The 26250-nt window shown below is 44.2% G+C and overlaps 1 protein-coding gene across 17 annotated transcripts in view; it reads left to right on the top strand.

The window, feature by feature from the left end:
* The window catches only part of KCNMA1 (potassium calcium-activated channel subfamily M alpha 1), a gene marked incomplete at its 3' end in the record, with an annotated part of 993244 nt that overhangs the window by 251359 nt on the left and 715635 nt on the right, over window positions 1-26250 (top strand). For all 17 annotated transcript variants that reach the window (XM_082268091.1, XM_082268088.1, XM_082268089.1 and 14 more), the window contains exon 2: window positions 10616-10783. In XM_082268091.1, coding sequence (XP_082124217.1) covers window positions 10616-10783 — 168 coding nt within the window. The remainder of the gene's footprint in view (window positions 1-10615; window positions 10784-26250) is intronic.

Genomic DNA, 26250 nt, shown 5'->3' with positions numbered 1-26250 from the left:
TCTCCTGTACATTCTGCCATCTTTCATACCCTCCACACTCCTCTCCTGTACATTCTGCCCTCTGTCATACCCTTCACATTCCTCTCCTGTACATTCTGCCCTCTGTCATACCCTCCACACTCCTCTCCTGTACATTCTGCCCTCTTTCATACCCTCCAAAACTCCTCTCCTGTACATCTGCCATCTTTCATACCCTCCACACTCCTCTCCTGTACATTCTGCCCTCTGTCATACCCTTCACATTCCTCTCCTGTACATTCTGCCCTCTGTCATACCCTCCACACTCCTCTCCTGTACATTCTGCCCTCTTTCATACCCTCCAAAACTCCTCTCCTGTACATCTGCCCTCTTTCATACCTTCCACACTCCTCTCCTGTACATTCTGCCCTCTGTCATACCCTTCACATTCCTCTCCTGTACATTCTGCCATCTTTCATACCCTCCACACTCCTCTCCTGTACATTCTGCCCTCTGTCATACCCTTCACATTCCTCTCCTGTACGTTCTGCCATCTTTCATACCCTCCACACTCCTCTCCTGTACATTCTACCCTCTTTCATACCATCCACACTCCTCTCCTGTACATTCTGCCCTCTTTCATACCCTCCACACTCCTCTCCTGTACATTCTGCCCTCTATCATACCCTCCACACTCCTCTCCTGTACATTCTGCCCTCTGTCATACCATCCACATTCCTCTCCTGTACATTCTGCCCTCTGTCATACTCTCCACACTCCTCTCCTGTACATTCTGCCCTCTGTCATACCCTCCACACTCCCCTCCTGTACATTCTGCCCTCTGTCATACCCTCCACACTCATCTCCTGTACATTCTGCTCCCTGTCATAACCCCCACACTCCTTTCCTGTACTTTCTGCCCTCTGTCATACCCTCCACATTCCTCTCCTGTACATTCTGCCCTCTGTCATACCCTCCACACTCCTCTCCTGTACATTCTGCCCTCTTTCATACCCTCCACACTCCTCTCCTGCAAACACTGCCTGCTCATGTCCACAACAGCTTCTTCTAGAAAGGGCTCAGGTTTTGCTATTTCTAAAATTGATTTCAAAGACAGACCAGTACAGATTTCAGTAAATACTGGAAATCCTTTTTAATATAAGTACATTTTTTTCTGATTAGGCTACCTGTCCACAAGAATTTATAGTCGTCTTATTATTATTATCAGATGATTTGGTATTGCAGCAGTATGGGTTGTTTTATACTTAATGCTTTTTTGCTGCATGCAGTATTTTTCTTATTGCATTTAAAAATGGTTGCACCTTAATTTTCGTTTCTATTTGCTTTTGTAGACAAAGACGTGATAGCCTCAATGTCAAAACGTATGCTGCTAAATGTTTTTATTTTTTATTTTCTTACTATGAAATTTGGCATATTTAATTACTGCTGAAGTATTTCTGGATTGCAGGGAAATTAGGTTCTGGTTCATTCATGAAGCTATTTTAAGTTTCATGCAGAAATGATAGATGACAAAAAGCCACTGGCCTGCAGGCTTACTTGGCTATATAAATTGGCATTTTAGCTAAGTAAATGCTCTCAGCCAATTTAACTTTCCTCCATTTTCATTTTGTTTTTAACCACAGCTGTTTTTATGTAAATATGTTAGGAAGGTCATTTGATTAATAAGGATGGCGACTGAAGCATAGTCATATACTGGAGGGGACACTACGGACCCTTTAATTTTCATGTTGGAAGGTAGTGCTAGTATTTTGTATACTCCTACATTTTGCATGCAAATTTATAAAAAGTTATGTTTAAGATTATACTTTGCTTTTTTTCTGACATATATTTGCTGTGGTGAGTATTATCATTGTTGCCTCTCCACTTAGTAATGCACAGTTGAAAGTCGTTGCTGTGCAACCTTATCTGTAAGAGTTAGCATTGTACTCTGTTGGACCTTAGCAACTGATGGTTGCAATGGGAAGTCTGGGTTTCTCATTCCCTACTTTGAGGGATAGGAGAGTGCAGCGGGAATTTGTATTAAAGTAGAACTATAGGCAAAACAGTTTTTCTCATTTTGGATAGAGCAAGAGAGGGTTATAATCTCCATCAGATTTTTTTTCTTCCGCCATCTGTGTCCCATTGCGGAGATTTCCCTTCACTTCCTGTCCCGTAGCCAAACCGGAAGTAAGAGGAAATTCATGCACATTAATAGAATTCTTCGGGAACCCCCTGGGTACCAGAACTAATGTCCCCATTGGAAGATTTCCCCACTATTAGTTTTTTGGGGGCAACCCAAAATGTGGGCTTTTACTTTTACTTTCACTTTGAATGATAATGGTAACCAGGACAAATAAATTGTGAATCTCCCCAACGGGGACACAGACACTAATATAAACTTAACAGGGGGTTCTAATCCTTCTCCGCTCTATCCAAAGCTAAAAAGAAAAAAAAGTTTTGCCTTTTAGTTCTACTTTAAGTATCTTTTTTTTTATTTCGACTCACCTACCCAATCCTTTGCTGACCTAACACCTTTACACAGCTTGTCAAAGAAGTGTAGTAAAAATGTGGATAAGGAACCACGTGTCTAAATCGCCATATCACACGTTAAAGTGATCCTAAAGGTATTTATTTTATTTTTTTTTTTAATAACAAACGTGATACTTGCCTGCTCTGTGCAGTGGTTTGAGCGCCGGTTCACATTACCGCGACGCTACTTGCAGGGGCGACCTCCGAGATCGCGGTGCGAGCAGCGCGCCGCGACCTCGGAGCGGCCGCCACGGACTTCATAACATTGAAGTCTATGGCGGTCGCCTCCTGGTCGCCCCAAAGAAGCTCCGGACCCTTTTTCTAGGTTGGAGCGACTTGTATCGCTCCAATTAGAACGGGTCCGCAGCTTCCCTATGGGAGGCGACCTGCGGCGACCTGTGAGGCGACCAGGTCGCCTCACAGGTCTCCCCAGTGTGAACCGGCACTTACACAACAGCTGCAATCCTCTTCTTCCCTGGTCCCCTGCTGCCACTGTTGGTTCCCCCCCTTGACCAGTGCCCCCAATAGTAGGCCACTTGCTATGGGAGCACTGGTGTGTGCTGGCTCTCGAGCCCTGCTCTATGCCTTCATAAGACACATAGACCTACGGCTTGGCCCCGCTCCCTCTTCTTTGGCTCACTGGCTGTGTTTGACAATTCAGCCAATGAAGAGAGAGACACCCGGGACAGCTGAGGCTCTCGTACACATCACTGGCTCGAGAGGGGGCTCAGGTGAGTATGGGGGGGGGGCTGCAGGGGGAGCAGCGGGGGGGGGGAGCAGCACAGCTTACATAAAATTTATAAATTCTGGACTTTGAAGGGCTGTAGAGTAGACAAGACTGCAGATAAACAGGTACAACTTACAGCGTGTAACATAGGTATTGAACATGTATTTCTAAATATAGAGAGGTGCTATTGACATGAAATGTTCAGTAACAACCCATGCAATATATACATTAAAAGAAATCAAAACAAATATATTCAGAAATGTAGTTATGTGTAATAAAACGGAATGACACAGGGAAAAAGTATAAACACATGAAGATGGGGGGGTGCAAAAAGGCATGGGAAGCAAAGACACAAGCTGAAATCTATCAGTAAATAGCAATCCTGCCACTTGTCAGTGCAAATTAATATCAGTTGGTTCAGTCTCAACAGAGGGCTTATAAAAAGGTGTCTCATTACCAAGGTGTCACACAAGAAACATCTCATGATGGGTAAAAGCAAAAAGCTCTCTCAAGACCTTTGCAACCTTATTGTTGCAAAACATACTGGTTTGCATTGGTTAGAGAAGGATTTCTAAACTTCTTAATGATCCAGTGAGCAATGTTTAGGCCATAATCCAGAAGTGGAAAGAACATAATTTTTCCTTAACCCAGCCATGACCAGCTGCTCCTCGCAAGATTTCTGATGGAAAAGTGAAAGGAATTATCAGTCCAAGAACCAAGAACCACTTGTGAAGAGCTTCAGATAGACCTGGAATTAGTGGGTACAATTGTTCCAAAGAAAACCATAAGTAATACACTCAACCACCATATTAGAGAACAAGATACGACCCCCTACATGGGAGACACATTAATAATTCTTATTCCTAAACCCAATAAGGATCTCAATCTTTGTGAATGCTTTCATCCTATTGTATTATTTAAAACTGATTGCAAAATGTCTGTAAAATTCTGTTGCCTCAATACAGTGGTTGCTTCACTTGTAAAATCTGACCAAACAGGGTTTACCTCTGGACGATCTGCTAATATCAATCTCCGAACACTTTTCACTAATCTTCAGATGCTGAGTGCCCTGATTGCCCCTAGAGCTTTGGTATCCCTTGACACTCATAAGGCATTTAACTCTATAAAATGACCTTATTTATTCCAAGTGCTCCAGAAAAAGTTTTGGAGAAGATTTTCCAACAATGATATGTATTTTCTCTAGCGCTCATCGACAGACGTAGTCCTCGGTGATACACCACCTTCGGGTTATGTTACCTCCGCAGGAGCAGGACTAGACAGGAAATTAAAAAGCTCTGGCCACACCCTAGGGGCAGTCCCAGAGGGTATATCCTCTCTCTCTCTGCCTCAGCAAATCAGTTATTTTCTGTCTAGTTAGGAGTAAGGACCTAGATACCTTGCTGGGATCTTAGGTCCTGGCAAGAATTTTTTTCTAAAAGGATTTTTAGACAGCTTTTTTTTTTTTCTCCAGTGTTCCTGTGAGATCTTCAAGCAAGAAAGCTGAACTGGGCGACGGGCTGGATGTTGAGATCCGGTGGTCACCCCAGTTCAGCCTACGAGCGCGTGCAGGCCATAGCTCCACGCTGAGTCGGCCGCGACAAAGTCCCATTAAAAGGACTGAACCCGCGAGTTAAACGTCTCGCTGAAACGCCAAAGACCATGAGTCACGGCGTCCGTATCGGTCGACAGCCCTCCCGCCCCGGTGGAGAGGGGTACTGTCAGGAGTTGGTGCCCGCCTGGTTCCGGTATGGTGAGTAGTATGTTCCCCCTTTCCCCCTGACGGGGTTTGTGGTGAACGCGGGCCCCTCTCTGTATGGTAAGAAAGAGTCCTTTCTATCCTATAACATGTCACAAATCCTCCTACTTTGAGTGTGATTTTATGTGTGCAAAAAGCCAGGAGGCTTGGTTTGGGAGCTAACAATCTATTGTATACATGTTTTAAAGATGTAATCTGTGGCATTCTGGGAATCTTATGGGTTAAGTATAAGCTACCTACCAGTCAGAAGCCACGGACATGTAGACTGCCTTCCAAATCAGATCTCCAGCTATTAGCAGGCCTCCCGAACGGCCATGCGGTCCGCCAGGGCCGGTACCGCCAACCACGCCATATCCCCATGCAGAGAGAGTGTTGTGTGCCCTGCAGCACACCGCTAGTCAGCACAGGCCGCCGCCATTTTTTTTGCTGGATCGCACGAGCCGCCATTTTGGCGTAGCCTCGTGTCTCCAGCATGGGGGCGGCCATGTTTGAGGTGATCCTACACCTCGTGGAGCTTGGGGGAGGCGCCGGAAGGCGTGCAGAGGGGCGGAGCCGCCTCCCTTCTTCCTGGGCAGCCAGCCAAAAGACTTCCTGTTTGTCAGGACAGCGCTGTAAGCTGTTGCAGTTTAACTCTGAGCATCAAGTGGTGAGCCTGGGGGTCTATCTCTCTCTCTCTCTCTCTCTCGATCGATAGGGATCCCTAGCAGGTAACACTAAGGGGCTTTTTGTGGCGCTGGGGGTCAGAAAAAAAAAAAAAAAAAAAAGTTTTTTTCTTTTGATTTATATTATCCAGGAAGTAACTGGAGTTATCATGGACCCTGCCACACATATTCCCCCACCTGTTTCCCTCGAGGGGGCCTCGGGACCCGCCGGTGCACAGAGTATAGAATCATTTACAGCAATTTTGGAGTCTATGGTGGCTCGGGTGGAGGCGGCCTGTCAGGGACGGGGGTCAAGGAAGCGACCCCCGCCTACCCCTATACCATCTGACACCTCTGACTCAGATTCAGAGATGGTCACGGCAGTTGCAGGTTCCTCTGCAAGGGCTGTTATCCCAGGTAAAGCCCCCTCAGACAGTGAGGAGGACGCTTCTTCTCTTGCTATAATTCAGGAAGAAGCATTGGTGGACGCACTAGTTGTGGCAGTGCAAGAAACCTTAAAACTTGAGGCTTTACCGGCAGAGGCAACTGAAACAGAGAGGCCTTTCGGTACTAATAAGCCCATCAAGATGGCGAAGGCTTTTCCGGTACCTAAATGTTTTGGTAATCAGATTAAAGAAGAATGGGAGCATTCTAAACATACCTTTACTATTTCCAAGCGTATTGCTAGACGCTATCCGTTGAGGAATCCATCATTAAGAAATGGACGGTACCACCAGTCGTGGATCCGCCTATTTCCAGGCTGAATAAAGCCACGGTTATTCCAGTGGAGGACACTTCGTCCTTTAAGGATCCGGTGGATCGAAAGATAGAAGCAGAGTCCCGCACTATCTTTTCTCTGATAGGGTCAGCTTTTAGACCAGTAATTGTTATTGGTCTAGTTTCCCAGACACTTACGGAATGGGCGGAAATGGTACGCCAAGATCTTAGGGGAAAAGATATTCCCCAGGAGACATCTGATTTGATGGAACAGATCATACAAGGGCTACGGTTTATCTGTGACGCAGCCTTGGACACAACTCCCTTATTAGGGCATGCATCTAAGTTAGCAGTAATCCTCAGACGTGTGCTGTGGTTAAAATGCTGGTCAGCTGACCTAGGTTCCAAGAAGACCTTGACCAATCTCCCTTTTCAGGGGAATCGTCTATTTGGGGCCAACCTAGATGAAATCATTAAGGATGCCACTGGGGGCAAGAGCACTTTCTTGCCACAGGCTGCAAAAGCTAAGGGACCTCGCAACAAGCGAGGACCTTTCTTTACCGCCCATAAAGGGCGCCCGGCTGGTACTAGCGGGAAAGGCAAGACTCCTCCAGGAGGATTCAAGAAGGGCTGGTCGGACAAGCAGAGGACCAACCCAGCCAAACCCGAAGCAAAGGAGTACACAGCCTGAAGGTGCGCCCCCACCCGGTTTCAGGGTGGGGGGACGTTTTCACCGGTATTCAGGACATCAGATCGAGCATCAACCACTACTACCGGTGCGATTCTTCCCTTCCAACATTTAAGTACCACAGGAAGCGGTAGTTACCGTTCCCTGAATAGATCTTTTCCTTTACCCTTTCCTAAGATTAGTCCCAATACCTCACAGGAATCGGATCTGGTTGACCAGATAGGCCAAGTAGCCTCTAGTCGGGTGACTTCGGTCCCTGAGGTTCAACCAGAAAAGATCACCCTTCCTGATAACTATCAGGTATCTGATAAATGTGTGGGAACAGAAAACGACCAGACTTTCTCGGATGGTCGGGGCCAGATAGCTCTAGGGACGCCTGGTTCAGATCCAATCAGCGCCAGTGGTCCTAGAAATTCTAGGCTGGCCTCCTCAAGCCGGCCTGGCCGACTTGGACATGCTAGTCGCAGACGTTCCGTGGGAACTTCGTCTCAGGGAGTGTCTGTGGTCTCTAGGACCAAGTTACCTTCGTGCTTTACAGTCGCTGGTTTTAATGGCCTGGCCATTGAGACCCAAGTACTGAAGGACAGAGGTTTGTCTACTTCTGTCATTCCTACCCTTATTAAAGCAAGGAAAGCGACTTCCAGCAAAGTCTATTATCACACATGGAAGACTTATATTGCGTGGTGCGAATCTTTAGGATTTCCTCCACGTACCTATTCGGTGTCTCGAATATTGGCCTTTTTGCAACAAGGGGTTGAGCAGAAGCTAGCCTTGAGCACCATCAAGGGTCAAGTTTCAGCATTAGCAATCTTCTTTCAGAAGCCGTTAGCTACCAAATCCTTGGTGCGGAATTTCATCCAGGGGGTGCGGCACCTGGCTCCTCCAGTCCGCGCGCCCTTACCGCCCTGGGATCTTAATTTGGTTTTGTCGGTTCTACAGAAACCTCCTTTTGAAAACATCAGGGAGATTCCCTTGCTTACTTTATCCCAGAAGGTGGCCTTCTTGGTGGCTATTACTTCTGCTCGCAGGGTGTCAGAACTGGCTGCATTATCATGCCAGTCACCATACCTAGTGATTCATAGGGATAAGGTAGTACTTCATCCTAAGCCATCTTTTCTTCCTAAGGTGGTTTCAGATTTTCATCTGAATGAAGATATTGTACTACCTTCCTTGTGTCCTCAGCCCAAGCATCATCGGGAACATGCGTTGCATTCCTTAGATGTGGTTCGGGCAATCAGGGTATACCTGAAAGCTACGGAATCATCCCGTAAGACGGATTCACTTTTTGTGATCACGGATGGCCCCAGAAAGGGTTTGCCTGCATCTGCCGCAACCATTGCCAAATGGATTAGACAGACGGTGGTACAGGCTTATTCTATTAAGGGTCAGAGTCCTCCGTTCCCTGTTAGGGCGCACTCCACTCGAGCGCTCAGTACTTCCTGGGCCTTTCGCCATCAGGCGTCAGTGGTCCAGGTATGTAAGGCGGCCACCTGGTCGTCGGTACATACCTTTACAAAATTCTATAAAATTGATGTGACGGCATCGGCGGATGCCTCATTTGGCCGCAAGGTTTTGCAGGCCGCAATTTGAGGAGACCGGTGGTCTACCTCGAGGGTTTTTTTCTGTTTGAAAATTTTTTTGTTGAGTCTCATCATTAAGGATGAGCATTGTAAACTTCTAGTTGGCACCGGTTGGGCCTTCTAGATTGGGATTTGATTTCCATTTTCCCACCCCTCAGTTGTGATACTGCTCTGGGACGTCCCGAAGGTGGTGTATCACCGAGGACTACGTCTGTCGATGAGCGCTAGAGAAAAATGGATTTTTGTAAAATCTTACCGTAAAATCCTTTTCTCTTAGCTCATCGACAGACGTAGTCCCCGCCCCTCTGTTTTGGAGTTGGGTTGGGTTAAATTCTCTAAGCACTGCTTTTTCACATAACTGATTTGCTGAGGCAGAGAGAGAGAGGATATACCCTCTGGGACTGCCCCTAGGGTGTGGCCAGAGCTTTTTAATTTCCTGTCTAGTCCTGCTCCTGCGGAGGTAACATAACCCGAAGGTGGTGTATCACCGAGGACTACGTCTGTCGATGAGCTAAGAGAAAAGGATTTTACGGTAAGATTTTACAAAAATCCATTTTTATATACACCGCCACTAAAGCTCATATTATTGATCCCTTTGCCATAAGTCGAGATACTAGGCAGGGGTACCCCCTTTTGCCTCTATTTGCCCTGGCTATAATGCCCTTGGCGGAGCCTCTCTGGCCCTCTCCAGTGGTTTGGGGAATCCCGATTGGCCCCTTGGAAGAGCGCGTCTGGCTTTACGTGGACGTTATGCTGCTATACCTCACAGCTCCACAAACAACCTTGCCACAGGTCTTCCACCTAATTTAGGGTTTTGGTCAATTTTCAGGATTCAAGGTTATTTGGGTGAAATCCCTTTTTTTAATCAATTAGAATCCCTCCTTTACTTTACCCCTGACTGCCCACTGCAGATCACTTCTAAATTCAGATATCTGGTTACCGTTATTTAATTCACTTCATCGCGATTTTATGATAACTTGGCCCCTTGTATTTCCTCCTTTTGCATCAAGGTTGCTCAATGTATTAAACTTTCTCTCTCTGCTGGGTTGAGTGAACATATTAAAAATGGTTTCTCCCTAAATTTCTATACATACTAGCAAATAGTTTATATCCCTAAGGCTCCTTTCACACGGCCGCTCCGTGTGAAAGGTCCGATGCGGGACTTTTTTTTTTTTTCTTTCACGGAGCGGATGACATTTCTGTCATCCGCTCCGTGTGCCCGCATATCATCCCATCCGTTTGCGGATGATATGTGGACCTAATGTAAGTATATGGCACTGCGGATGTCAGCGGATGACACCGCTGACATCCGATTTTCCTTCCTTTCCGTTTTTTACACGGATGAAAAAATAGGGTTCTGTTCCGTTCCAAAAAACGGAACAGAACTGAAAGAAGGAAAATCGGATGTCAGCGGATGGTATTCCGCTGACATCCGCAGTGCCATTCACTTACATTATGTCCGCAAATCATCCGCAAACGGATTGGATGATTTGCGGACACACGGAGCGGCCGTGTGAAAGGACCCATAGAGAATATTTTGTGAGATTTGACTCAATTCTCACCATTTTTTGTGGCACATCAAATCTCCTAAAATGTCGTTAGCTACCTTACAATTGCCTATTAATAATGGAGGTTTGGAACGTCCCAATAGCTGCATGTATTACTATACAGCCCGGCTCATTTATGGAGATTGGTGGATGTTTCCACAACTTAATAATCCCACTACTGCTGCGGAGGCTGCAATAGTCTCTTTGTGTGAAACCCTATCCAACCTTTTATATGGGTGCTCTTTGCCAGTGACTGAGGGTACCACCAGTCTTAATATGTCCCTTTTTGTATTTATACTCAGCGTTGCATTTTTGAAGAAAGCATTGTTTTTTTCTGAAATATTGTTGTGTGGGAATAATTGCTTCATGATGATAAACACTGCAGAGACATAAAAATTGGGTTTAATTTTATAAATATTGTATACCTTGCATTGTTTAATACCATGCTCATAATTTATTTCTTCTTTCATAGGAGGTACAGAAAGTTGTAAATGTGGTCAGCACTACAGCAACTGATGGGGACTTCAAACCAACTGATGAGAAGGAGGATGTTGCAATTGCTGAGGTGGGCTGGATGACCTCTGTAAAAGATTGGGCTGGTGTGATGATCTCAGCTCAGACCTTAACAGGTCGAGTGCTGGTAAGTGCCCTTTGTTTGATTTTAATCACCCAATATGTTAACTGCAAACAATACTAATACAGCAGTGCAGAAATGCTAAAACATGTTCTTGAAACTGTTGTGACCTATACACAGAACAATGACAAGGACACTTTAATGGCAGATCCTTATAACAACCGTCACACTTGCACAGTCTCACCAGTGGGAGCAGATGGTGTTGCCTCCGGACCTGAAACTGCATTATTGGGTAGACAGCTTGATAAAGTGTGAACCATACTTAGAAAATGCATTTCTTATCTTATGTCAAAGAGATGTCATTGAGCTTTAATGTGGAAGTATGGTCAAATTATATACATCTATATGTAATGTAGCATCTCAAGTTACGCAACATCGCTGAAATTGTTTGCTTTTCGATACCCATTAATGTGCAAAAAATAGCAGTAAATCCCCCTTGACTTCCTTTAATAGAGTGAAAATGCAGTAAAACCACTATTTGTTTACAGCCTTTAGGATCACATCGTCACCCTTGTTTTTACTGTGCCTGCTTGGACTACAGGGGGGTGCGGTTATGTCTTAAAGGCTGCAGCTATTGGTGTCGTCCCCTCTGATTCACAAAACCCTGACTGGCAAGGCCTAGCTCTGCCTGCTGGAATTGCCATTAGAAGATATAATTTAGGCAAAAGCTCGCACCTCACAAGAAAAACTTCCTGCCCAGGCCAATTTTAGCTTTTAGCGCTGATTCATTTTGAATGACAATTGTGTGGTCATGCAACACTGTACCTAAACCAAATTTATGTCATTTTTTCCCCCACAATTAGAGCTTTCTTTTGGTGGTATTTGATCACCACAAGGTTTTTCTTTTTTGCTACACAAATAAAAAAATAAAAAAGTGTTTTTGTTTGTTATAAAATTTTGTAAATAGATACGTTTTTTTTCCTGCACTGATGAGGACGCACTGACATGCACTGATGAGGAGGCACTGATAATAAGGCACTAATATGCGGCACTGATGGGCAATGATGGGCACTGGTGGGCGGCACTGATAGATGGCAATGATGGGCAGCACTGATGAGGGCACTGAAAGGGTCCCTGAGCCCTGATTGGCATCCCTGGTAGCCATGAGTGGGCAATCCCTGGTGGCTCTAGTGGCATCTCTCAAGGGTCTGCACTGGTAATCAATGCTCTGGTTACCAGCACAGACCCCCCCCCTGTCAGGAGAGCCGCCAATCGGCTCTCCTCTACTCGTGCCTGTCAGGCACGATCTGAGGAAAGCCGACCAACGGCACTTCCTATTTATTATGTGACCAGCTGTGATTGGACACAGTTGGTCACATAGTAAAGAGCCTATGTCATTAGGCTCTTTACCGGGGATCGGAGATGCGGTGAGTCAGAATGACACACCGCACCACCGATTGCCGCTCTCCATGCCCCCCAGCGGTCTATCCTGCTGGAAGTCATATGACAGCCAGTCAGGATAGAGCAACCACTTTCCGGCCGTCATTTTGCTATATGGCGGGCGGGAAGTGGTTAAGTGTTGCATTGCATCTCCCACTGTGGCCAGTGTTCTTTGAGAGCCAGGCAGGCAACAAGGCCAAGGAAGTATTACATTTTAAATAGAGCCAATTAACATGTTTTATTTCAAAGATATTTGCAGATTTAAAGGACAACTGTATTTTGGTACAAGTTGTCATTTAATGAATTCAACCAATGCTGTTTTGAATGGAAAAAACAGACTAATATATGTGCTGCCCTAATTAAGATACAGTAATTCTCTCTTTGTGCCCTGTTCCCAAGCACCCCAAAAGAGATTGTTCTTCATTATCTGGAGGTTGTCAGAGCTATCAGAGTTTTTCTGAAAGTTTTCATCAGAAAGACAGACTTTTTGTTGTGTTGTCAGGGCCTCAGTAAGGACATCCAAACGACATCCTAGCTCTTGTTGCCAGGTGGATAAGACAACTCCTCTCAAGAACTTACATGATAAAGGACAAAACATTTCCAGCACTCTTGCTCTCTCCAGAAGATCAGTGGGTGAATCCTGGACATTCAAGCCTCTGTTGCCCAGACTTGCAAGGCCGCCACCTGGTCTTCAGTTTATATTTTAATTTGGTCCATTCACCCAAATATTGGGCCTGTTGGCACAGTTCAGTTTGCCTTGTTCTTTCCCACCTTTCTTTTTCATTGCTTGGGGACATCCCAGAATTTAAATCTAGCCTGTGTCTTTTACGATTAGGATGAGGAATTTTTACTTGTAAATTTCATATCTTGGAGTACAGAAAATAACAGTCTACCCCTCTTGCTTTTCCTTGATTATTCTGCATTGTTTGCTAAAAAAACCTGAGATCCCAGAGAAAGAGGTATGCTTATAAGGGTATGCCAGGGGGGCATATCCAGCAAAGCTTTGCCAGTGTCCAGTCACCTGCAGGTACCAGCCTATCAACCAGGGTCCATGAATATCCAGCCTGTGTCTTGTACTGTACTCCAAGATCAGTTAGGGGACATATCCACAGGACACAAATCATTGGCATGGGGGACTCATGATTCCCTACAAAAAAAATAAACATTTTGGCTATACTTTAAATGAATCCTGTGCTGTGAAAAATCAATAGCTAGTTACTTTCCTTTGGAAATTTCGAATTTTTTAATGCCTTTGTTTCAGAATGTGTCAAAGCCTTTTAGATTATTTTTGACAACCAGGGAATATGCTGACTGACCATAAAGGGAGGAATGTCGCCAATAACTTAATGGCAAGTTGTAATATACTTAAACGTTCTGCCAGACTAAAATTTGAGGTAATAGTGCTAAAACCCTATTGGTTCTTGAATGTTACTGGCAGCCTCTCTAGGATGCAGAGCCAAATACAGCTTTACAGTAACAGTGGAGACTTGTATACATTGTCAACCCCCTATATCTGTATGCAGTATTAATTGGTAACCTGTGTTTCTGTATTTTTTCATGACAGTCAAATTTGAATTGCCAATGTTTATTGCATGCTTGCTTTAGATAAATAAAGGAGATATAACTTAACATGGAATTCCAGAGAGGTATAAAAGTTGGCAAAATACAAACATATTGTAATAAATACACATAAGAATAGTAAGCGACCAATCTGTCGTAACAAAAAAAAAAGTAGTCAAATTTACAATATGATGATGTAGTATATACTGTATGTAGCCTAGACATGCCCCTGTTCTGATGTAACACCACTGTCCCGGCCTTCCAGAAAAAGACACATTCATTGTCAAGGTAGGTTGACATTTCCGATCTGACTCGTCAGCAGACAATAATCAAACTGTTGCACCCGACTCTTCATGGGACTGTAATTACATAAAGCATGACATGTAAACAGCGGACAAGCTTTGAAAGTATCTTTACCGTTTTACTGGGGTAAAAGTAAGACCTGTTTTGAGCAAAAAGGATGTATTGCTAAGCTGTCACCATATAGGTATATGTTTTATCAAATTAACTATTCCTATAAAAAAATTTCAGTTCAGTAAATCTTAAAGCAGAACACCCCCCCCCCCCCCCCATCCTCTTTAGTAAACTGTTATAGAAAATAAAAAAAAGCATAAATATGCCTAGTGATACCTCATTACTATTGATGTTCACAAATTCCATTGCTACATTCACTGCATACCTGCATTGCCATCTTAGGATAAGTCCCCATCAGTGGCCTGCTTTGTCGCCTTAGGCCTTGGAGCCATCCACCACTGATGACTTCCATGTCGTCTGTGCAGAAATATACAATAAAATATGTACTTTCCCAATTTCCCCGAATTTTTTTTTTATTTATTTATTTTTTCTTCTTTTGAGATCTTGCAGATGAACTTCACGGGCTCCGTGGAATGCACTATTGTGGCAGCTGGAAGGCCAGGGCTATGTCACCAGTGCCCCAGGATAAAATAGCATGCTTAAATTATGTCAATTTGCAATGCACATTTATTGTGTTTCCTGCTAAGCATGCGGACTTGTATATAAATGGGGTTTTAGTGTTTTGGGGGAAAGGTCTGCTTCAAAGAAATCATTCTTTTAAAAATATATAGTTATCCTAAAAAAATTAAATTAGCCAATCTGCATCATATATTTAAAACCAGTACAGTATTATATGAAATACAATTAAACTATGTTATTTCTCTTAAAATTTTTATTTAAAATTATTGAAAGTAAAGTATTCTTGCATATCCTGGTCTCCCAAATCTTTGCACCCTTTTGAGAATGAATAGGGGCCAAGGTAAAAATAGTGCTGTAAGATAACTGAGAATTCATTTTTTATTGTAACCAGTGTTCTTACGAGGTAAAGTATTTCAGCTGATGAAGCGTAGCACAAAAACACATCAATATACAGTACATTGACCCCAAGTGAGTTTAAAGTATGCTACAGATATATTTTGTTTATTTGCAAACGGAACATTTCTGGATTAGTTCTGATGTTTAGCAAACTAATCTTTAACTATCTCTCAATGGCTTTTTGTTCTCTGAAAAAACTATCTTTTTATGGATTCTTGTCAATTTACAAAATGGATATTTGTTGAGTACAATATTGAGGACTGTTGCATGTTGTTTTCCCAACCTTTTTCTAAACAATATACATTTTGGTAATTGCCTTGGCAACATGCTTCAGAAATGCAAAGATTCTGTACGCTCTACAATTCAATCTGCACTTTTTACCACACAGTATGTAGTAAAGAAACAGAGTGGCTTAAATAATATAAACTATTAAAACCAAATACATCAAAAAATAAAATGTTTGTACTTTCCATACTTTTTTTTCTTGAAGTTGATTGAGGGACGTGGGAAGTTTCTAATTCCTAGACTTTTGGGTTATACTGTCGCCTTTAGGATGTTTGGACACCGGCAAACAAAACCTGTTAAGCCACCCCCCATATAAACCTGCCTCCAACATCATGTCTCGCTTTTGTGAACAAGCAGTACACAAGGCCAGTAACACAGAAGGGGAGGACCTATATTCCTCAATTGGGAAAAGGTTTTATAGTAAGTACAAAAATATTATTTTCTTTATCCCCCATTAAAGAACATTGAAAAATAGTATTCCTAGAAATATAGGATGGGCAAGAGCAGTCCAGCTGAGAAAATTTTGCCATAAGGAGGCTTGAGGGAATCAAGGCCTGAACAAAAGCGAAGAGAAATAAAGGGGATAGAAATCAAATATGGCAAATTGCCATGATTAGAAATGATATTGTGGAATAACCTGGTGTTTCACACCAGGACAGGTAGAGGGAACTGCAACCTGAAATAATGATGGACCTCAACTAACAATTTGGAGGACAACCATTTAGCCACCATAAAAAGAGGTGGATCAGCAAGCTAAGGAAATAATGTACATACTCTCAGTGTAGTTTAGTGAAATCATACAGCTGGTCATTGCAATAACCTTTTTTGAATAAGTTCCCTAGGACTCAGACCAGGCGTTTCTAGCCAGGCGGCCACACATCCTCTTTGTTGGTAAATATATCTCTCAAGGAGAAGAGTATTCCCCATAAGGGGGGGGGGGGGGGTCACTAGAGCTGCACGATTCTGGATAAAATGAGAATCACAATTTTTTTGCTTAGAATAAGGATTGCGATTCTCAATGTAACATCATCTTTTACCTTATACAAATTTTATTCTCTAGGATCTTTGCTAAATATATATATATATATATATATATATATATATATAATGTTTGGGGGTTCTAAGTAATTTTCCAGCAAAAAATACAGATTTTAACTTGTAAGCAACAAGTGTCGGGAAAAGGCTTAGCTGTTAAGATGTTAACTGCCCTCACTTACAGACGGAAGTTCATTCCTTTGATCTAAAAGAACGAAAAAGATAACTCCTTTCTTGAGAGAAGGGGGAATTTTCTGGTAGTGTCAAAGTATTTGGGTCTACATGTAGTCTTGGGAGGAACCCCTCTAAAGACCACAAGAGGCAAGCCAGACAATAAAGGGCCTTAAACCCTGTTGTTTTGTAGTACACCCCATGCTTACGGAGAATTTTCTTAACAGAATAGTGTTGAGTTAAATAAAAGGTAAAAAAAAGCATAATTAAAAGGACTATCCATCACAACTGGCTTCTTAGGTAACATGTCCTGCCTACTTCTCCCATTAACGTTAGTAAAGGCTTCATCCAAATCCTTTCCAAAAAACGCTGTTTTTAGAATTCAACCTCCTGCACAAAATCACTCTATCAATGAGTCTAAGGTGGCTGTAAGGCACAGACCTGAGCCAAGCGGCGTGATGACACTTAATATCAATAAAGCCATTTCTGTCAGCTTCTTTAAAGAAGGTAGATGTTACAACACTGCCATTTATATATCCTAATTTTTTATCCAGGAAAAGGATTTCAGTTTTACTGGTTTCATGCTGTAGGAGGATCCCTGGATCATTACCATTAAAGCTGAGTTCCACCTAAAACAAAAAGAATTACATAAAAATACCCCCGGGACAGTCAGGGCTAGTGCATTCCACAATTGATAGCCTCTGAACTGTCCCAGGTTGCACTTACGTTCTAGAAGAAATACTTACCTTGAAAATGTCTTATCCAGCGCTGCCATCTCAGGTGTGGGCAGCTGAAGCCAGCGCGATCCTCTTCTGCGTCCTCTTCGGGGCCGGTGCAGGCGCATTGATTCCTGGGAGCAATGACGTTCAGCTCCCAGGAATCATTGCAAGCCAGGAAGTGACGGCGGGCCGTGGCGGCAGAGGGAGGAAGAAGAAGTAAGGTAAGCATATTTTCTTCTAAAACAAGGTAAGTAAAAAAAAAAATTAAAAATTGCGATTATCCATTTGTTTTTCAGGTGACCCGGAGCAAGAAAATGGACCGAAGTTCAATTTTAGGGTGGAACTCCTTTAAAACCTTCCACAAATCCAACCAGGGAATCAGTCACCCTCCCAAAGGAGGACGACGTCCTAAATATATAATTTACAAAGTACCAGCTCAGGCCTACACTGGTTATAGATGTCGTCCTCCTCCCACTTGGCCATAAAGAGGTTTGCTATGTTGGGTGCAACTGTGGGAATCGCTAGGACATAGAAGATATAAATGTCTCCACGTGATCAATATTGGATACTGGCATACTGCTCTATTAGAGGAGGAAAAGGGGGAGGAAGATGATTAAAATGAAGAAGAATTTTAAGATTGGTTGCATGAGCAGACGACTTCAGCCGTTATTTATCCCAAGCTTAAAGATACGATTTTTGTCCTAGTTGATGAGGTGTGTTCCTGCTTAAATCTGGAGACTCCTGTGTCAGTCAGCCCCAAAGTCCCATGGGGGTTCGAAGAAGGCTGCCAAATTTTTCTATGCCCTCAGTGGTTGAGGAAGATTAATATATGGAGACTGGTCGCACCCCAAAAAAATTCATGTGTTTTGAAGTGCTTTACTCAGGAGTACCCTATGGAGAAAGTGTTTGTCAAAAAAAAATGGTCTGTGCCTTCTGTAAATCCTGCTATTGCCTGGCTTTAGGATGCTTTAGATCTGAATTGCTCTTTAAAGCTTCTTTTGCACCTTTTGGCCTTGCCATTCAGCCAGTGATTGCTTCCATGGAAACTTGTGAGACCCTTGCAGTTTGGACCAGACATTGTTCCGGGAGCCTGAGTCTATTCTTACAGAATACTTTTTACAGAATTCTTACATCCTTCTTTTTGTTCACATGCTTCTAGAACTAATTTCTACTGCTCTGCAGTACTGCCTGGATGGTTTTGGAGACTTCCCACAGCAGAAAGGTAGGCCATTGCTCCATTCAGATGTGTTGGATCCTGTTGCTCAGGTATTGGTATGAGGAGCTGACATGTAAGAAATGCCTGGAGCAGTTACCATTTGAGAGACTCTTTTATAAAGGAGGTCAGAGGTGGGAAGAGCATGTTGTTGCCCAAAAAAAGAAAGCAAAGGTTCTAGCAGGCAAATCCTCATTTAATAAGTTTGGTAAGAGTTCCTTTTGTCCGTCCTAGGCCTCTTCCTCCTAGTCCAATCTGGCACCTAATTTTGGTACAAGCCCTGGCTGGATATGGTTCCTAGTTCCCCTCTCAGTGATGGTGCACCTCCACTTCTTCAAGTGGGAGGACATCTGTTGGCCTTCACTTGGATCTGCAATATTCCAGACCTCATGATTCAAAATGTCATCTTTAGGGGATACAGGCTGGCGCTCACCCCCTTTTTCAACCCCGCTTTGTGTGTTCCAATCTGCCCATTTTCTTTTAAAGACTGAATAAACTGCATTTTACTTTGCCTCATGGATTTTTGCCCCTGTTCTTGCAGAGGAAAGGTTTCAGGGTTTCAACTCCAACCTGTTTACAATTCCGAAAGTCAAGGGTGGCATTCTGGGTCCTGGGTCCAAAGTGCCCGAAAGTCTTTTTTTTTTTTTTTGGGGGGGGGTTAGAAATTGTGCAAGGAATTGATTAGGTCAGTTATTGCTGCTCTTCACCAAGGAGATCTCTTAAGATCAGTGGACACTTAGGATGCCTATCTACACATTCTAATTTTTTCCCCGCCATCAGTGCTTTTTGTATTTTCCGGTGGGAAATTGACCCCTTCAGTTTGTCACTCTGTCTCTCCATAACTCTTCTGTTATTCACAAAAGTGCTTGCCCATGTCCCAGCTCTGCTCCACTTTCAAGTTGTCCACTTTGTTGGCTACATGGACAACCTGCTTTTGTAGGACCACTTTTTCCAGACATTTGCTGTTAACGTACATCTAACAGTGCAGAAGTTACAGAGCTATGGGTGGACCCCCTGCTTTCAGAAATCTGCAATTAATCCAGCTCTCCCCCTGGAGGCCTTTGTCTTATTCTGAAAATGATCCGGGCTCAGGTCTTTCTTTCCTCCAGAAAAGATCCAGTCCCTCCACTCTCAAACAAGAATCCTACAATCCAGAAGATGTCCCTTAGTGCGTTTTTTGCATGATGATGCTGTGGCTTATGTGAGCCTCTTTCAAGGCCATGCCTTACGTCCCATTCCACGCCTGCAGGCCACCACAACTCAGAATTTTTTCTGTGTGGGACAAGCAGACCCGGGCTCCGGACCGCCCCATGCATCAGTTTTGTAAGCGGAGTCCTCATGAATTTGACAGTCCAGGAAATTTTTCAGCAGAGGGATACAAGCTCCCCATCAACATTCTCGTTCACCTGCCCCTTTAATGTTGGACTTGTCAGATTTGGGGCCTTCCGCTGAGAGTTTAGTCAAATAATGCCACCACTTTGGCTTACATCAATCATCAAGAAGGCATGACCAGTTCCACTGCTCTAAGGGAGGCAAGTTTGATTCTAACCTGACAATAACCTCATGTTTCAGCCCTGACAGCTGTAAATGTACCAGGAGTAAAAAAATTGGCAGATGAAATGGATCAAGGAGGGTGATGCCTCTACCCGGAGACACCAAATGTTGACCTTTTGGCACCCAGATTCAACAACAAACTGGACCGGTACGTTGCCAGATCCAGGGATCCTCAAGCCTTTGCCATGGATATACTGGAGGGAGCAGTTCTCTCTGATCTGTGCCTTGCATCCATTAAAAGAAAGGTATGTCTTTTTTGTTTTCCTTTTAGAATCCTACTTCCCTAGTTGGATGTAGCATCAGTCCCTTTTAAAGTGTACGCCACCAGATCTGAGGGTGTTTCTTGGGCTTTTCCACATCAAGCATCCGTTCACACATTTGCAAAATGTTACCAGGTGGAGATTCAAGCCTCAGCTGATGCTGGCTTAGGCCAGAAGGTGCTCCAAGCTGCTGTCGAAGTTGGGGTCCTGTTCCGTTGTTTTTTGGGGGGGGGGGGCAGTTGGCAGTTTGCCCACCCTTATTGTTATATTGCTTTTGGATGTCCCAATTGTCTAAAACTATACCTGTATCCTGTACTGTGCGATAAAGGATTTTTGACTTGCCTGTAAAAACTTTCTCTTAAAGAACAGTACAGTGCCTTTCACATCTGTCACTGTTGTCCTCTTTTGCTTGCTAAAAAATTGAGGACTGTTGCGAAGTGGGAGGGGTTATTTGCGGGCCCTAACAGCCCTCTGTTTGCCATTGTCTACCTGGAGGTAGCTGCTGTGATATTTTGGGTTTTCACAAGTTTAGACCTGCCAGGAAATGGTGTTTCAGGACTTGATGAATAAAAGTTCCAACATAAATTAAACAGTTACTTTTGCAGGGGTGTTCAGAATTTTTTTGGCCTTTGCTATATGATAACAGATGCTTCCTGCAACCTCCTGGCTTGCTTTCACAGCGGTTCTGCTGTGGCTTCAGGCTCAGGCCCATGTCTGTTCATTCAGACCGCCGTACAACAGCGGTGTACTCACATGCACACTCTGCATACTGTCCAAAGCTCCCTGCTAAACTGGGCCACGCATTGATCCCTGTGTCAGGCCCTTGGTTATGAAGGCTGTGTACACTGTAAAACCTGGAGGTAATTTTCCTTCCAAGACTCTTTGAAGTCTCTAGACTCAATAACACAATCTGAAAGTTCCAAAACCCAGAGAAAAACCGAAAAGCCAATTTTCTCCACTCTGAACTGAGATTCAGGAAGCCTTAGCCTCCATCCATGAGAACCTTGTGTGATCTTCAATATCACTAATACAATGACATGGTCTAGCACTGTCATGCTGCATATAATGCAGTTATCTAAGATTATGACCATGCCCTGTACTCCCAGAAATTGATTTTACAGGCAAGTTAAAACCTTCTTTTTTTTTTTTTTTCCTGAAATCTTTACTTCATTGAATTTCAGGAGACGGAGTCAGGCAGCAGGGTACCATGGGTTGTGTAGTGCTTATAAATTGAAAGTAAACCGCAGAGGCTGCAAAACATTCAGGGAATCCAGGATGTTGTTGAAAAAGATGGCGAGCAGAAAGGCAGCACTCCCAACATGAAAGGAGATTTTTCATGTAAGCTTTATATTGCATTGTTAAAAATTACTTTCTCTTTTGTTCATTGACTGACACAGCTCCTGATTCCTCTTAACCATTGGGCTATACTGGGGCTATATTGGACACAAGGCAAGAAAAAGCTTGACTACGCTTATGGGCCGTCCCGGGGGGTTATGCAGAGGGTATTCATGTTCGAAGCGGTGCCCACCCTGTTCCTGGTGTGGTAATTAGCTGTCCCCCCACTACCCCTGGAGGGTTTTGGGGTGGACTTGGGCCCCTCCCTGGGATTTTCAGACCCCTGGGTTCCCCTCCCTTTCCCCCAGCCTAAAATTTCGGTCACTGTGGGTCTTCCTGGTGTCGCAAACTCTGACAGAGTGGGCTAAACTTTTACGCCAGGACCTGCACGGAGAACAGCTTCCCCCCTGTCTTTGCAGAGTTGGCGAACCGGGGCTACATTTTGTTTGTGATGCCTCTTTGGATGCAGCTCCTTTGATTTCTAGGCTGTCTGTATCAGCAGTGGTCCTTTGGCGTATTGTCTGGCTGAAATGCTGGTTTGCGGACTAGACTTCTAAGAAGACATTTTCTGATCTCCCTCTTGAAGGGGGATCGCCTATTTGGAGCTTCCTTGGGTGACATAGTTAATGGGGGAAAAGTACCCTTCTTCTGCAGGCTACCAAGGGCAAGGAGCCCCGTCGTAGATGTGGGCCATTCTCCTTGGCTCCTACGCGGCCTCTTCATCTCTCAGGGTCTCAAGACAAGAGATCAAAAGTCAGGGCCTCCACCAGAGGTTCCAAGAGGACCTGGTCTGGCAAGCCACGAGCGGGCTCTTCCAGACCTGCGAACAAGGCTTCCTCTGTATGAGGGGGAAACCCTCACCCATATCTGGGGTGGGGGGATGTCTTCGCTGGTTTCTGGATCCGTGGACCTCCGTTACAGGAGAAGTGGGGGCCACTAAGTCATTCAGTCCGGCTACAAGATCGAGTTTCGGTCTTATCCTCTGGAAATGTTTTTTCCTTTCCAACCTGCACTTGTACCCAGATCACTTACGGGGTCTCTTTGTGCCAGTGCAAGATTTGGTACTTCAAGGGGTGATTGTTTCGGTTCCGACTTCGGAACATTTTCAGGGGTTTTTACTCAAATCTCTTTACAGTCCCCAGGAAGGCAAGGTACGTCCAATTCTGGACCTCAAGATGCCAAGCTGCTTTGCGCAAGTACAGAAGTTCCACATGGAGTTCATTCACATGGTAGTGGCATCCCTACATCAGGGGGATTTCTATTCGCTTCTTTCGACATTAAGGATGCCTACCTGCACATTCTAATATGTGCTGGTCACCAGCGCTTCCTCTGTTTTGCCGTGGAAGAGGAGCATTATCAGTTTGTGGCACTGACCTTTGGTCTCACCTCCGCACCTCGGGTCTTCGCAGCAGTGTTGCCCCCAGTGCGGGCATTGTTTGAGTCAGCGGGGGATCGTGGTCCTGGGGTTCCTGGACAATCTTCTTCTGTAAGCGGAGTCTCCGACTGCTCTGATGGACTACTGGAAATTGCTCTGCAAAATCTGGGAGTTCGGTTGGATGCTGAACATTCAGGGGTCTGCTTTGGTTCAGTCCACAAAAACTGGACTATCTGGGTCTGACTCTGGACTCAGCCTCAGCCAGAGTATTTCTTCCTTGGGAAAAATTCCAGACATTGCAGGAGGCAATTCAGCTTCTGTTGTTCAGCAGACGGCCATTCCTCCGGGCTTGCATGCGTATGCTGGGCCTGAAGGTGTCTGTTTGCTCAGTTCCACAAAAGATCTTTTCTAAAGAGATTCTGGTGAAATGAGTCAAGGATCCGTGGTCTCTAGAGGTTGCTTTCGCTCTCCAGCATTCCGACAGGGAAAATCCTTCTCCCCCTGTACTGGACGGTTGTCTCCATGGATGCCAGCCTGTCTAGGTGGGCTCAGGGCGTCTGAACTCTGGCAGAGCCCAGACTGCCGATTAGTGTACTGGAGCTCCGAATGATCAGACTTTGTCTGGCTCATTGGACAATCCGTCTTCAGGGGTGTGCGTTAAGAATTCATTCGGACAATGCCACGGTCGTGGTCTATGTCAATCACCAAGTGGGCACAAGAAGTGTTCTGGCGGCTCGGTAAGTAGCCGGAATTCTAAGGTGGGCTGACTGAATCGTTCCAGCCCTCTTAAACATCTGCCACGACTCCTGTGCAGGGTTCAGGCAGAAGGGATTCAATCATTCTTGTGGCTCCAGACTGGCCCCGCCGGTCTTGATATGACAATCTGGTACGGCTGGTCGGCAATGTTCCTTGGGACTTCCTCTCCTTGGGACCTTTGGCCGCACACTCCCTGGTGCGTACCTTTTTCTTCAGGGTGTCCAACATTTGGTTCCTTCAGTGTGGGCTCTGTTGCCTCCCTGGAATCTTAATGTGGTGCTTTCAGCTCTACTGAAGCTTCTCTTTGAAAATATTCGGGAAGTTTCCCTGCTTACACTGCCCCAGAAGGTGGTCGTCTTTGTTGGCTATCACCTCTGCATGCAGGGTGTCGGAACTGACTGCCTTGTCCTGTCCACCTTATGGTGGTTCACAAGGTTAAGGTGGTGCTTTGCCTCTGTCCATCATTCCTTCCTAAGGTGGTCTCTGACTGTCATTTGAATAAAGACATTGTGTTGCCTTCCCTGTGTTCCAGTCCTAAACATTTGAAGGAAATTGCCTTGCATGTCTTGGATGTGGTCCAGGCAATTAGGGTGTACCTGGTAGCTACGGAGACTTTTAGGAAGTCAGACTCTCTAATTGTGTTCAGGGATGGACTTCACAAAGGGTGTCCTGCTTCTTCTACGACTATTTCCAGATGGATCAGGTTCATGCCTTTTGCATCAGGGGTCAGGTTCCTCCTTTCTGTTTAGGCGCACCCTACTGCCACCTGGTCGTCGGTGCACACCTTTACAAAGTTTTTGTAAAGTGGTTGTGTTGGCATTTCCGGATGCTTCTTTTGGCCTAAGGTTTTGCTGGCTGCTGTTTAGAGGACCTGGTCCTCTTTGAGGGTGTATTATTTTTCAGATGAGCTCCAGTTGGTTATGGTTGAGCTCTATGTTACCTGATTGGCTATAGTTAGCCTTGGGAATTTTTTTCTGATGTTTACCCACTCCTCATGTTTAACACTGCTGTGGGACGTCCCAGTGGTTAAGAAGAATCAGGAGGTGTGTCCGTCAGTGAACGAAAGAGAAAATGGGATTTTTGCTTTACCGTAAAATCCATTTCTCTGATGATTAGCGGACACAACGCCCACCCCTCTGTGGAGTTGGCTTTCTTCTGACACTGTGTGTAACAAAACTGAGTGCCTATAGCTTAGAGTGGGTGTATACCCCCTGAGACTGCCCATAGGCGTAGTCAAGCTTTTTCCTGCCTAGTGTCCTACTCCTCTAGGGGGCAGTATAACCCAATGATTAAGAAGAAGCAGGAGCTGTGTCTGTCAATGAACATTAGAGAAATGGATTTTACGAGAAGTCAAAAATCCTATTATTTGAATTGCTATTACAATGCTGATGATATAAAATTAAAGTGTCTGTTGTGATCATAGATCGCCTTTAAACTGTAAGTATTGATAAGCTGCTACAGTAAAATTTAAAATAGAATTATTTGTGGTTTTTACTGTCATACCTACCAAAAAATGTGTAATTCTTTTCAGTCCTTTTTCTAATCTAGTCACCACAGTTGGGTCTTGACCATTAACTTTTCTCCTGTGCAGTCAGTTCCTTACAGAGCTTCGGGATTCTATTAAAGGTCGCATACTTTGGTCACTGAACTTGCATAAACTTTGCATAGAATAAAAAATAAGTGACCCTATTAGCGAACATTTTATGGTCAACCAGAAAATACATAAAATAACCTGTTTCTGAGCAGGATTCGCTGGCCTGGAAGGCAGAGATTTATTTTCACCCTAGGCCAGTGTAAATAATTAGTGTTGTACTCCAGTTGAAAGACTACCCTATTTAGACTTCATTCAGAGGGAGACCTGCAGTAATTAATGGCTGGTGAACATTATGTAGCTATCTGCCTCCTGTTCACATCTGTAATCTTCCAGCATCCACCTCCTTTGCGGATCTAATATGTCATGTCACTGAATGCAGAGAACCTTAAAGGGTGGTGGAAGAATGTAAAACTGTGAAATGAGGTTTCCTTGTTTTTAAAGGATGCTGAATGGTGAGGACTATTTGCAATGGCATGTAATTTTATTTAGTATTTTATTAAATGCATATATGTGAAAATGTGTTTAGATATATTGTGTTGTCTCTGAAACTTTCTTTAGCCAACAGGCATCTGTCCTTATCAAAAAAGGGCTGGTGGATTATGTTTGCATCCCAGCTCAATAGTTCCCAATCCTCCCCTTCTGAGGTTTTTTTTTTTTTTTTTTTTTTTTTTTATACCATATATGCTAGTTTCTAATAGAATATTTAGGTCTGTTAAAACACATTGCCCATGGTACGCACTTTCTTCAGCAGCCCTTGAACAGAACATTACAGCCACCTAATATGGCTGTTTTTAGGCAATCCGTTAGATCTAAGGCTAGATTCAAATCTATGCAGGTGCGGGAATGTGTGTAAATTGTACACATTCCTGAAGGCAAACATGGTGCTATTTAGCAGATGTGCAGTGTG

Source organism: Pelophylax lessonae (genome assembly GCF_965119305.1).
Source record: "Pelophylax lessonae genome assembly, chromosome: 9".
Classification (NCBI taxonomy): domain Eukaryota; kingdom Metazoa; phylum Chordata; class Amphibia; order Anura; family Ranidae; genus Pelophylax; species Pelophylax lessonae.
The sequence above is the reverse complement of the archived record's forward strand: the minus strand, read 5'-3'. Positions and strand labels throughout refer to the sequence as shown.